This window comes from Vanessa tameamea, chromosome 25 (genome assembly GCF_037043105.1).
Source record: "Vanessa tameamea isolate UH-Manoa-2023 chromosome 25, ilVanTame1 primary haplotype, whole genome shotgun sequence".
NCBI classification, from domain to species: Eukaryota; Metazoa; Arthropoda; class Insecta; order Lepidoptera; family Nymphalidae; genus Vanessa; species Vanessa tameamea.
The window spans coordinates 2,515,930-2,531,261 of record NC_087333.1 but is presented as its reverse complement, the minus strand read 5'-3'; the positions used below and the strand labels follow the sequence as shown (position 1 = coordinate 2,531,261).

General features: G+C 31.4%; 1 protein-coding gene across 1 annotated transcript; it reads left to right on the top strand.

Annotated features, from left to right (window-relative positions):
* The first annotated feature begins 197 nt into the window (after window positions 1-197).
* Window positions 198-9,451, top strand: LOC113396874 (tRNA (cytosine(34)-C(5))-methyltransferase). The gene is made up of 13 exons (XM_026634940.2): window positions 198-369; window positions 446-538; window positions 739-953; window positions 1,574-1,751; window positions 2,631-2,715; window positions 3,782-3,921; window positions 4,503-4,636; window positions 5,214-5,401; window positions 6,197-6,341; window positions 7,009-7,434; window positions 8,449-8,615; window positions 8,714-8,860; window positions 9,270-9,451. The coding sequence occupies exons 1-13, from the start codon at window positions 247-249 to the stop codon at window positions 9,410-9,412; spliced, it is 2,184 nt and encodes a 727-aa protein (XP_026490725.2). The 5' UTR covers window positions 198-246; the 3' UTR covers window positions 9,413-9,451.
* The last annotated feature ends 5,881 nt before the right edge of the window (window positions 9,452-15,332 follow it).

Sequence of the window (15,332 nt, the reverse complement as noted above, 5' to 3'; positions counted from 1 at the left end):
TAAATAAGTAAAAATATTTACAACCTACAGTAATTCACGTAAATTAAATACCAAACATTAAGAATTATCAACGTACATGTCCGTCGCATAATAACTGTGACATTACAGTGATAATTAAAAATAGCTATATATTTATATTATATAGCAACATATTCAAATTGCCTACATTATTTTTTTCATGTCAAGTGTCACCTTTTATTTGTTAACTGTCAATGTCAAAACGTCGTGGACTGTGGAGTTCATTGAATGTGTTTAAATTATTTTATACAAAAAAGATTAGTTTCGCTGGGTGAATATTTAAAGAGAATGGGCCGTAAAAATCGCAATGTTAATAAATTCGCTCAACGAAAGAGAGAACGTAAAGAACAGGTCAGTGTACATTTAAAAAGAAAAAACATGGTTATCCAAAGAAAAGTATTACAGACTTTTTTTACATTGTTTATAGGCAAGTAATCCTAACGAAAAGCCAGAAGGCGATACGAGGAGACCATATGAAGACATAGTGCGTGAAAATGCAACATTTGAAGAATATTACAAGGTACTTTCATATATTTTCTGAGTTAAATTATCACTATTTGTAAGAGGTTATAATAGGTTATATTTTGATTTCATGAAAGTAACAGAGCTAGGCTGCAATATATTTCACCATGACTCAATATTTGTACGAAATTGTTTTTTTTTTATTTTGTAAATTGTATTTTATGTCACAGTTTTAACCATTCATGTATCAATCAACAGAAACAAAAAGTCTGCCCAGAAGATCAATGGGAGGAATTCATGAAATCTATTAAATCAAACCTACCGACAGCATTTAGGATAACAGGTTCAAAGTCTGAGGCAGATGCACTTCTAAATATAGTGAAGAGTGAATATTTCTCAGAGATACTTAACATGAAACTGAACATGGAAGGGAAGGAGGATGAGGAAGAAATAAAACCAATAAATTTGCCTTGGTATGGTTTTCTTGGTATAATACTCATAGCTCATTCCAATCAAAGAAGGATAAGAGATAAACAAACCTTAGATTAACATTTACTAGCAATTTACTAGCTCAGCTATAGTATGCGCTATAAACAGTTCTTATAATAATATGGATTTGCGGGCTACCTGATGGTAAGTGGTCATCCCTGCCAATATACATAGCTGCTATAATTTTTTAACCATTCCTTACATTGCCTAAGCGCCACCAACCTTGAGAACTAAAATATAATGTCCCTTGTGCCTGCAGTTATACTGGCTCATTTACCCTTCAAACTGGAACATAACAGTATTAAATATTGTGTAGGTGATATTGAGTCGGTGGTACCCAGGTGGGCTTGGACAAAACCCTTCCTCCGATTATAAGATATCGTTATTTATAATGCAACACTATTCCACTTAATTACTTATATCCACTTTAACTTAAAATCGAAATTTTCAAATTACAATAACACTTTGATGATCCACCAATCCACGTTGAAGCAGTGTGGTGGAATATGCTCTTAACCTTCTCCTCAAAGGGAGAGGAGACTTTTAACCAGTAGTGGGAAATTTACAGGCTCTACTACGTACATACCACTTTATTTAATTTTAGGTATCCAGGTGGCCTTGCTTGGCAATTACGTCTTTCACGAATGGATATTCGTCGCAGTGAACCACTGTACCGTCTACATAACTTTCTGGTAGCAGAAACAGCAGCGGGTGGAGTGTCACGACAGGAGGCAGTGTCTATGATACCCCCAGTCGTATTGCAAGTTGAACCACATCATAAGGTATGATTTATTAAATTAAAATAATAATCGATATATTTTTTATCATCATTAGCTTTGGATTGAGCTCCATAGCTCAGCATAAACGAAACAATCGTATATCTGAAATGAAAGTCTGTTGAATAAAATATTACAATTTTGTTTTATATACTTAAACAGAGTTACTAATTTTTTTTTGGGTTATTTGTTTTTTCTTCATGCAAATGTCAAATTAATAGCATATCTGAAACTGATATAATATTATTATTCATCTGTATTCATATTCAGATCCGAAATTACATATCCACAACATCAATGATAAAAACATGTACTTACGGTTACATATTCCATGCAGTTAACTAAAAGCTTGTTTATAACATGCACTGAAAACAGTTCTTAATTAAAATGTGACTATAAGTGTGATTTTATATTATATAATATCTACAATACAACAGTAAAGATATGCGGTACTTATATACAACGAAAAAGTAGTTTTGTAAATTGGAGTCTAAGTACTCTTAGACGTTAGCATCAAAATAAATATTAACCAGTCCTTACATTGTCTACATGCCTTGGAAACTTATTGCACTGTCCCTTGTGTCGGTATTTACAATTGCTCACTCCTGCTCCAAAGTTGAATGAGGTTTGGAGTGACTGATGAGTGTGAGGTGCTGCATATTAAAGGTGGTTTCGAGAATAATAATTATTTGTTTTTAATAATAACTTTGTTGATTGTTTTTTTTTTTATTTAACATATCCAAAATAAATATCTTAACATTAAAAAACTATTGGTGGGTTTTTCCTCTTAGTTTTTCTATACTTTCTATGAACTCATAACTCTTGCTGGCCTTAAGTCAGGGCTTAGGAAGACTAAAATATGATTTATTGGTCTTTGTTTATTAGGTTTTAGACATGTGCGCCGCCCCGGGCTCAAAGACAGCTCAACTTATTGAATTTTTACATGCTGAAGAAGACAAGACTCCCACTGGTTTGTATATAATACATATAATAAAATAAAATAAATAAATAAATATAATAGTATAAATAAAATATAAATAAATAAATTATTTTTTCAAAAACGAATGTGGCAAAGATGTTCTATGTTAGGTATATTTTAGTTTAATTTTTAAATTTTACCACGTTTTTTTTGTAGATTCAAAGAATAATTTATAAAAGTAAAAAAAAAGAGAAAATCTTTGACTGCGCTACAGAATTAATAAAAAATTGACCTGATGATCGTATAAGTATCTTGTTTTTTTAATACTCTACTAGCAAACCAGCCTTCACTATGTGACTCCTGAGAATCAAAAGTTAACTTATCACAAAAAATTAACTATCGCTGGGTACCGTTTGAAATCATAAAGAAGGCACAGATTCAGGTCAAGACCTTTTCAATGATACGAAATATTTTTATTTAATTAAAAGAGGCAGAAGACATTTTCCTTATTCTTTTAATAATGTACTAACATTTCTACATTTTTGATGTTAGTCATTCTTATTGGACCACTTGTGGTTAATGAGATCGTTCTGGATAAAATATTAGATGAAATATCTCCACATTATATATGTCACCGTAAGATTACAAACATCGTTAGATTACAGTCTATCTCGTCAGATTGTAAACTGTCGAAATATCGTGAACCGTGAAATATGATTGCAATTTAACGCATTATTTTTCCCTATATTGTAATCTGTCGAAGTCAAACTGTTAGATTAAAATCTGTCCCCTGATTGGCCGGTCTTATTGTAAGAGCGACCAATCATATGTCACCGTTATTATTCGGTAGTTTACAATCAATCGACGTAAATTTCAGTTAAATTATTAGTTAAATATAAATACACAGTTCACAATATTTCGACAGTTTAACGATTTTTTTAATCTTACGATGACATGTATAAAAATCGTATCAATACAAATAAAATAAATATATTAAAAATAGTAGTAGTAGTAACTCAAATCAAAAGAAACAAAACTTACATTCTTTTTTTAAAAGTTTCAAGATGAAAAGTATTAAAATAGTTTTAATTAATTTAAAATATTTTATTTATTTCAGGTTTCGTAATGGCGAACGATGTTGACAATAGTCGTTGTTACATGTTGGTGCATCAAGCGAAGCGATTGAACTCATCCTGTATAGTGATCACTAACCACGATTCAGCTGTTATGCCGTCACTGGTTATAACCGATGAACAGGTACCTTGTCTAGACCTGCAAATTAGTACTGTTGACAGGCAAACAATTTTCCTTCAGAAACTTCACTCAAACATCGGTACTTAATATTATAAACGCGGAAGTAACTGTGTGTCTGTATGTCTGTTGATCTTACACTGCCAAAGCACTGAACCAAATTTAATAAAATTAGGTATCAAGCAAGGTTAGGACTACAAAGGATATAAGGACAACAAAATAAAGCGAAACCGTGGCTAACAACTAGTAAAAATATAAAAGAATTGCACTAAAATTGAACTTCAATTACACTTGAAAACTAATGGAGATTATGTTAAACAATTGCTGAATTTTACATTAATGATTTTTTTACTAATGCTTTTGACAGGTTGTTAACTATTTACAAAAAATACTAGTATTGTAAGAAAATATGATTAAAATTCATAATAAATTCCAAGTTACGGTACTATGAAATACGAAATATTGTACGTACCTTATTTCAGCTGCGTTTACGCAAGTCTAATAACCATCTCCCACGTAGGAAACCAGTTTGGTCAACGGCTATATCATCCATATCGCACCGGAACAATATGTTTTATTTTATTTAGAACCCAGAATCAACCAAGCCGTTGAAGTTTGACCGTATACTCTGCGACGTGCCGTGTTCTGGTGACGGTACACTGAGGAAGAACCCGGATATATGGCTCAAATGGTCCACCGGTAATGGAAACAATTTGCACGGGTGAGACAATTTGTTACAATCATTCCTTTTAATCTTTTTTTTGAGGCAGACGAGTAAATGGACCATCTCATGAATCTTCGCCCATAATGCCAGTGGCATTGTAAAAAGGAAAAAGTATTCCTTACAGCGTCCATGCTCCTCCAATCACGTGATCTAGGATGTTATGTTGTGCTAACACAAAGGACATAACACAGGTTTATCCTTTTATACGAGATGTATGTATTACTATTTTGCGGTGGAATAATTCGTAAGTAGGTCGGTGATATGTACCCAGAAGAGCCTACATAATGCCCTTAAATAATACTTCAGTGTCCTTATTCAAAAGTAAGAGAGATTGTTCTCTTAATCTTTTGAGTTTTGTCTGTTTTTGGTATTTATCCGTTGATAATACTACAGGAATGCTAGCTTCTTCTCTAGTTGAATCATGTCTCTGAACATTGTGGACGAAAAAGACTACTCAATAGTACTGAAAACTTTTTATAAAAGAAAATTACGTCGAAAGCGGCCGTTGATGACGTAATAAGTTATAATTATTTGTTGAGAAGCTGCTTTATATACTTAAATGTTTCCTAAACAGCGTACAATATCGGATACTCCGTCGTGGTTGCGAATTGCTCGCGGTCGGCGGGAGACTGGTGTACTCGACTTGTTCGTTCAACCCCATCGAGAACGAAGCTGTCGTGCACCGCTTGCTGCAAGAGTTCGGGGATTCCGTGCACTTGGTGGACGTCGCTAATATGCTGCCGGGACTTAAGTACCAGAAAGGTAAAACCATTTTAATTAATACCTGTATCTATATATATATTTATATTTTATGATATAGGTGTGACGGCCATCTGATCAACGCCGCCGATCTTTTTTTTATGTTATAGGGGACAAACGAGCAGGAGGCTCACCTGATGGAGAGTGATTACCACCGCCCATGGACATTTGCAACACCAGGGGGGTTGCAGGTGCGTTGCCGGTCTTTTAGGAAAGAGTACGCTCTTTTTTTGAAGGTTCCCAAGTCGTATCGGTTCGGAAAAACTGCCGGCGAAAGCTGGTTCCACGGAGTGGTTGTGCGAGGCAGAAAATGGCTTAAAAATCGCGTTTCGCGTTGGTGTTGTGCATTTTCGGATATCTAGGTGGTGCGGGTGAAATTTAGAATTTTGACAAGATATCCGAAGGTAAAATTCAGCTGCCGGGATTAATCCAAACAATTCCTCGGAACATTCCACGTGGAAGATTCGGTAGAAGATGCAGAGTGCTCCAACATCTCTACGCAGAGCCAAAGGATCGAGCAGATCAGAAGGGGCTTGATCGTCAATAATTCGAGCTGCTCTATGTTGGATACGGTCAAATGAAAGGAGCTGGTACTGAGGAGCACCCGCCCAGAGGTGAGAGCAGTACTCCATGTGAGGCCGAATTTGCGCCTTGTTATAGTCTTAGGCGATGGGCCGACGTGAAATACTGTCTTGCCTTGCTGAGCACACCGAGCTTTTTTTATGCCAATTAGAATTTAGAAGTTAGAAGAAATTAGAAGTTAAATTAAAACTACAGGTAAACCTTGCATCATTACAGGTATGACCCACTGGCGGCCAGCGTCTAAGGACATGGTGTTCTACGATAAGTTTGAAGACGTGCCAGAGAATTGGAGGACAGTGGTCCGACCACAGATGTTCCCTCCCAAACCTGAAGACGCTGAGAAGTATCATTTAGATAAATGGTAAGATGCCTTCAAAATATATAACTTGTCTCGGAAACTTCAATTGATTAGAGAGCGTTGATTTTTTGACACTTAGATGTTCTATTGCCGATTAAATAGCAGGAGGTGCAAAGATAATTAAACAAGCTTGACCTTGAATTTGGTCGATATTTAAAATAATCTTTGGTATTTATTGTCTTCGTGAATGAATGACGAAATTCTTGTCGGAATCTTGGAAGTGAGATAGTAGTAAAAATTGATAAAAGAAGTGAAATTGTCTATGGCTAAATCTCATTGTCTCTGGTTAGATAGTATGTATAATATACTATGCCGGGAGACTGCAATAATAATCAGTATACAGAGTAAATAGTTACTAAACAAGTTTCAAGAAGTCAATAGACATAATTTTAAAAATATATTTATCAAAAACTTTAAATAGAGCATAATCTTGCTACATTCTGCCGGTGTACTATACACTGCCTGTCATCTCTCAATACTTTATACTATACTAACGGTTTCGTTGGCCTAGTGATTCGTGAAGATTCTGTTCAAAGACCATTTATAAGACTTTAATTATAAAAATCTTCATAAAAACTTTGAAAGACAACGGAAATAAACTAGACTCGTTTCTCTGAGTATCTTTTTTATATTTGTGAAAATTGTCCATAAATAATGTTTTATTTTACAGTATAAGGATTCTACCCCACCATCAAGATACGGGTGGATTTTTCGTAGCCGTATTCGAAAAGACAGCTCCATTGCCCTGGGAGAAAGAATCAAAACCAAAACCTCAGAATGAAACAGAGAATGAGAAGAAGGAGCCACCGAAAAAGAGGAGAAGAATGGGAGGTTATAGAGAAGATCCATTCGTGTTCTTCTCTGGGGACACAGAAGACGTATTCCCTTCCATAAAAGAATTCTATGATCTCGACGATTCATTCGATTCCACGTGTTTGTTAACAAGATGTCATGTTGGCAAGAAAAAGAATATTTATTTAGTGTCTCCGATAGTGAAAGATGTGGTACAGAAGAATGAGTCCAACATAAAGATTATCAATACCGGTGTTAAGACGTTCGTGAGATGCGACAATAAGAATATGACGTGCCCGTTTAGGTAAGTGCCAATAATTATATTCATATATATATATTTTTATTGAATATGATCGAGTGGATTGAAGTGGAGTGTATTGGTACAAAATTACTACATTTTAAAAAATAATTCATTTAAATTAAATAATTAATGTGATTTTAATTCACTCTTACGAAATATGGTTATTTCTGGTGATGTGATTCTGCGAAATCGATTAAGATTGAACTGTATTTCATTGGGATCTATATATGTCTTTTATTTATTTATTTGCTTTACATAGTTTTTAAACTTATAATAGTTGTTAAACATTGAAAAATCCTTAAAGGTTTGACCTCAGTCTAACGAATTAAATTTGCTAAAAATTATCAATTAAACTGCAATGAAGCAAATAATAATAAATAACAAGAAAAATAATTGGTAAAGTAAAGCTTCTAATTTATACAAACGAATGTATGTCTATTATCTATTTATTTCTAAAGAATATAATTTATACATCATTTTTAACACAACCTATTGTTAACAAGTAGCACATAGGCGCCCAGCTATTGTGGCATATAATAACTATTCTCAATTATATTTTAGTGATTTATTTACCAATACCTTATTTCTATAATTTATTAATATTAATCATTTCGTTAATTACCATAGTAATAAATTACGCTGTGAACAATAATTAAACCTTACTAGTTCGTAAACTGACTTCCGATTATTTGATATAAAAAGGGTAGTACGCGCCAAAGGAAGACATTCGGTTGTTTTAATAAGTCCTGGCACAACGTTACGCTGTCCGAGTATTATAAATTGAAGTGTACCAATTATTGGACTGTTTTATTTTCATAAAAACCCAGAAAACCCACAAGTGTTAACACTATATAATGAAAACAACATAACCGTAACAAATAATCGGTAGGTTAACCTATATATATATATATATATATATATATATATATATATATATATATGTATAGATAACTATATAGTAATTAGATATGGAGTTTATCTATTTATATAATTAAACTAATTTATCATTTTTTTCAGGCTATCCCAAGAAGGTCTTCATAGTATATCCCCATACCTCGGTACGAAACGCCGTGTGAACATTTTAAAGGAGGACCTAGTATTGGTCCTTCAGAACGACAACCCGAGCAATCCGCCGGATCTATCGCTGTTCTCAGAACACACGCAGAATTTAGTGAAAGATTTCGGTAAAATATTTGATTATTATTTGTCATTATAAGAACAAGAACTGTTTCCAGTTGCATTTGTAGTCCCAGTAGTGTTGACGCCTTTAATATGCGCGCAGCGAGCGGCAGCTGCGTGCTGCAGCACCCGGGCTCGCCGCGGCTGGTGCTGGTGGGCTGGCGCGGCGTGCGCTCGCTGCGCGCCTACACGGCGTCCTCCGACACCGTGCACCTGCTGCGCCTGCTGGGCGCCGACTACAGCAAATACGGTAAGGGGCTCGCTTTAAATATACGTGAAAAAAAAATCCCCGTTTCTTTTGTATTTTTTAGAGCTTCGTAGGATTGCCGTAGTGCCCCGCGCACTCAAGAGATCAATCGATCAAACACCAATTTTTCAAGGTTTTAATTTGTGTTTATAATTCATTACGCGCTGGTCGCTGAAGTAAAACTTCGTGACAAACTCTGTACATCAACGAAGTTCTGTTATATGTATATGTATCTAACCTACCATTATCGAACATTTTTCATCAATCCAGGTCGGCGAAATAAACTCCAACCTCAAGAGAAGATGTATTTACTTCATAGGAACCTATTTAAAATCATGATATTGCGTTTCAAAATTTAGACGTACATGTGTATTGTGTAGTTATAATTCTATAATTAATTTACCATTTTCAGATATAAATAAATTCAAAAAAGAGACCGAAGAGGATAATGAAAAGTCCATCGCAGAAATGGCTTCACAGTCTACAAACGAAAATGATCTCAATGACGTTGACAATAGTGAAGATCAGAATATTGAAAATGAAAATAATACATGAGGTTCAATATATAATATGAATATAATTATATTAAATTCATGATCTGATTTTCATTTTACCTATACTTTTCATTTATATAATTAAATTTATAATAATTAAGCAATACCTTAGGACATAATATAATATTGGCAGAATAACATTTGCATATGTGGCATTCATGCCTTAAAAAAAAACAATAATTCATTTTCAAATACTTATGTATGAATTGAATTGTATCTATCATATACTGTAGTTTCGCTCGAATTTCAAAACCGCTGATTGGGCTCTCGGACAGTAAGGTCGTTATCGGCGTTTATTTTTGTTAATATCAATTTGAGGTTACAGATATCTTCAGTTGATTGTAAAAAAAATTAAGCTAATTTAACGGTTTTTTTTTTATTCTGTTCTACTTCTTGACGCTAAATCTATACGGGTATATCGATATTGTGATTTAATATTAATTTAAGTAAATACAATTTAAAAAAAAAATTTAATGGCCGATATTGAATATTATACAGACAAGGAACAATAAATAAAATTACAGATTACATAAACAATTTATTCATTCCATCTTCCAAACTCGCTCAGTATTGAGCGATAACAATCCTTACAGCCTTTAGTTTACAGGCCAAAGTGCTGATATCAACATAAGAGTGCGCTTATATTAACGTATACATTAAACAATAACCTGTACAAATTAATTAAACAATAATAAACAACTTGGAAAATAAATAAAGTAAACGATTAATACAAAATTACATTTAAAACTATATTACATATTAAAAGAAAAAAAAATCTTATTTAGAATAATTAATGGTATCAAATTATTTTTAAACATATATTTTTTTAATTAATATTCATTCAATTAATTAAAGGTAAGTCTTAAATTTTAGTCTTTCTCATCAATATTACCATTCCATATAATATTTTTAGTTTTAAATTTTGAAGCTCATAAACTTTTATTTCATCACTTTCAGATGAAAATTTATATGTTTAACAAAACCTTACTAAATACCAATTTTTTTAATTAAACAATATTGTAAAACTAATTCGCCAATTTATACAAGCTGCTTTTATTTTAACAATACCTACCATTTTTTGTAAATATTTGGCAATTTTGAATAAATGAATGAACAATTTTGAGCCAATTATCATTTTACATTCAATTAATTATAATTGAACATAAGTTATATGTAAAAATATTTTAATATTGAAAAATAAAAATATTAATAATCAAAATATTTTTTATTGAATAGTGTAATTTATATGTCCAAATATTTTATTCAGCTGATGAAGACAAGTTCTTGTTATGTTACCATTTTCTTATATTTTACAATTATTATTTTTTCGATTTTGTTAAGCATAACATGATAAGCAATTGTGTAATTTTAAGAATACATTTTTCAGTCCATTCATTTCAATAATACTTACTCTTTTTTAGAAATACGTTTAGAAATTCGTAATTGGTTTTAATTACAAAGCTTAGGCGCAAACTTTATAATATAATGAATTGTAAAACTCTTGCCAATTGCACATATGTTTCAATAATCGTTTTTTTTTTAATTAATACAATCGGACGTTTCTTGTAAAATGGAAAATAGATATGCTTTGGTGATAGTATTTTAAATAGAAAAAATAACATTGTTTATGAAGATTAAGACTTTTTATTCTTAATATAATTATATTAAGAGCTAAAAAATGACCTTAAAAACAAGATTTTATACTTTTTAACCTTAGCCAGACATAAATAATAGCTAAAAGTTGTGTAAATCGTAACATATCAATGAATTAAATTTTATAAAATTAGAATGTAACTTTAGAATATTAATTTGGACCCTATTATTTTAGAGAGTTCTAGGAATCATTATTTTGTTTTTTTTTCTTACATTATCAGTCAAATGGATTTATGAAGTTCGTAAATAATATCATTTAAATAATAATATGCTGATGGGAATACAAGTTATGTTTTTGGTTAATGTTGTAGAATCTAAGCGCGTGATATTTTTTCTAAGTTAGACTATAAATTACAACCCATGTAAACAATACTAATACTCGATTCCTACTTTTATAGATAACAAAGGTAGGTAGTATTAATTATAGGTACTTTTATTTCTATTGCACATCCAATAACTAATATTAAAAATTAATCATTGAATCAAAGTATATAGAGCGTTTTTAATACTTAGCAATAGTTTTCAGGGTCTACGGTCTAACAACGCAGGCGTAGTGTAATCTTTGACTTAGCGCAATCATTAATTTTTTGCCTTTGAACTTAATGTCAGTGAAATGAATACTCTATAGTGCTTGTTTTCTAGGGGTTGTAATGTAAGTAAGTAATTGATTATTTTATATTAATATTAATTATTTACAACCACACGTCGTTTTCGTTTTGACATATCTTTATACACATCATATTTTATAAATTTACAATTACTTGCTTTAAACTTCACAATGCATAAGCATACAACAAAACAATTATACGACATACACTTCAATAATACTAGTACCTACGCTTCTTGACTTTTGTACTTAAAGATTATTCAAAGTTTTAATGACTGAAGGACAATTTTTAAAATTTGTGTATTGGTTTTATTATAGGTATTAACATAAAGTAAAACATGAGTAAATATCAAAATAACTTTTCAAAGTAAGAGAAGAAAATAAATCAATTTAAAGTATAATTGTTGTTAATTTTAAATAGATGTATAACATCTCCGTTAATTAACTGTTCTTTTTAATAAAAATAGTTCTTCAAACCTCCCTTAATATTACAGTAACACAGATTATATAAACAAAACATACTATTAACGTTATCACAAAAAAGTAACGAATCAGATTTGACATTGACATTTTGATATATTAACTTAGAAATCACGGATACTTACGTTATATTTTTATTATTTTACGTATTATTTACAATTTTATTTATAAAAAACATATAATGCATTTTGCAACGCTATCATCTTAACTAATTTAGGTACGCCTGAGACTCCATTAGCTTATAAAAATATCTAGCTTTAACTATACAGGATAAGTTTTTGAGATAAAAACATGATACCGAAATCAAGCATAGATTAATGAAATCTAGAGGTTGAACTTAATTTTGAAACAAATGAAAAGGTCATTAAAGTTGGTTTCATTTTGAAAATCATAACAATTTCGTAACTAATAATATACCTACAGTGTCATCTCAAAAACTTACTATTAATATATAAATAAAACATCGTGCTTAGTACGTACTGAAAAGGTTTATATTTAAGTTAATATCTACACGAAGTTACTAAAAAATATTTTATAAACCGGTAAAAGAGATGAAAACCTCATTTTTTATTTATATTTAGTGAAAGTCACGAAATTGACAAATGGCTACCAGGTCGTATTTGATCACTGCCACCAATTAATTGCATTGTAACAAAAATTATCTATTCATGATGTTTCCCTTGTGCCTATAATTACACTGGCTCATTCACCTATCAAATCGGATTTGGTCACAAGAATACAAAGTATTTCTGCTTGGTGGTAGTAGATATAATTATACAGTAGGTGGTGGTACTCAGACGGTTTGCACAAAGCCCTTCAACCCTTAGATTTTATCATGTTGACGTATCTATTTTTTATATCAAATACTCACCCATGGGAAGTAACTACCATGGGTATCTGCAACATCAAAAATCTTGCAGCTGTATTGTCGGCCTTTAAGGTATAAGTAGGCTCATATATTGAAGGTGTCCCAGCAGGCGGTTTATCCAAGCCAATACGACATGGATGGGTCACACCCATTGTGAAAGCAGCTTTGTTTGGATTTTGTAGTCAGGAATTGGACGAATTTTAGAATTTTGAAGTGATGTCCGAAAGTGAAATACAATGGTTAGGATTCATCCAAACAATTTCTTGGATCCTCGTAAATATATGGTAGCTGTGATTCAACATTTCTGCGCAAAATCGATGGATTGAGCAGATCTGAGCTTGGTCGGTAAAACTTCCTACCGCTCTAGGAAAAAAATGGTCAAATGGAAGAAACTGGTACTGTGAAGCTCCAATTCAAACGAGAGAACAGTACTCCACGTGGTGTGGAATTTGTGTCTTGTATAATTTTAGGAGATGAGCCGTCGTGAAGTACTGTCTCACCTTACTGGGCACACCAAGCTCTTTAGCTGCCATTTGGCCTTATCCTCCAATTGTCCGTGGAACTGAACGAAACTCGAATTTTTGAGGTCAATTATTCTAATAATAGCCGTGGCAATGAGAGAAATGTTCACAAAAATTAGAAGATACGATAAACTGTTTTTTCAGCGGCCAACGCACAAACTTGCATTTTTTGGTTTGAATTGGACAAAGTTTAGTCGGTCCGAGAATTTGGTTAGTAAAAATTCGATTTCAGACATAAGTTTATTCCGGTTCTTTTCGACGAGTTAACGAGAAATTTTAATTTATTCCAACACAAAAATGCTCTAAGTACTGCACCGATGTCAAAACTGAAAGGCGTCTTATTCTAGCCTTAAATATTAAATTGTTAAATCTATACCAGCAACAAATTATCCCTCACCTAAAATCCTGATTCATTTTAACATCTCAACCCAATATCACAGTGGGTGATGTGGTATCTAATAACTAATTAATTTACTACTATTTGTAAGTTACTTAACTATGATATAATGAAAAACTATTGCGTGCCTATAAATAACGTTACTTACATTTTTAAAGCAGTATTTCATAAAAAAATTAAGTTCGTTTTTTTTTTTATTTAGAATAGGAACAAGGCCTTTTTATTTAATATCTACACTAAAGATTTCTACTATCTATTTCAATTAGTGGGAATTTACTCAGGTTGTATTTTTATTGCAGATATTAGTCAAAACATTAAAATACAATATAGGTATATAATCATAAACAATAGTTAAATAAATAATTTTCTTACCCTTTATCTACTCTAAATCCATTTGACTACAAATAATGTAATTGAAAACAAAATAACTGAAAATGTATTTTGTGATGTAATTTTCTAAGGTTGCTTTTTATTCAAATTATTCTACCAAGTAACCATAAACAATGTTATTTTTTCTATTTACAAGACTATCATAAGGAAACACCTAATGTTTTTAAATTCAATAAAATATAACAACAAAAACGTTGTAATTTGACATAAAGTATATAATTTCTATAGATATAAGAAGCGATCAGAAAGGTTTATTGCTACAGTTAGACAAAGAGATACTACTCTAATTTCGTTTTAATATATATATGAATATGACGTGATAACTACTTAAAATTATAACGGACGATTTGACTATCGATAAGAAATCCACGATAAACAAAACTAAAAGGACTTAAATTATTTTATATGTATGATGTATAAAAGATTATAATTCCTTTAATTTATTAAACAATTGTGCCTTGTCATCAATGTTTTTAAATTTTAGAAAATGTGCTTCACCTTTAAATAAATTGTAAGCAAAAGACGGAATCCATAATATCGGACGGTAAAAATGGACAAGGAAGCTGTGCTTTAGATACAGAATAGGGAAATAATATACATAATTAATATTTAAAAAAAATATTTAACATTGCTATGTAAAAAGAGTAAAAATATTAACCTTTTATTGCGAAGAAGTTTTTTTTAAATCTATTTCTTAATTAAAGGACGTGCCGCAGTACAAAATTATTACAAGAATAATTTGTGAATTGACTTGTTTATGATAATATTTTAAAAATATATTAAACACAATTTAAATTGCTATGCTTTAAGTTTTAGCATAAAAGCCGACCGAGATTCTAAATTTTACAGGATGAATCGATTTAGGCCTTTTCCTACAAAAAAATAAATAAAACTAAAATGTAAATGCTATCCAATATCTCACTCTTATGTTATCAAAAACTCCGTACCATTTCTTTAGTCAATTTTCTTCTATTTAGTGTAATTTTTATAAGAAAAAAATTAAAT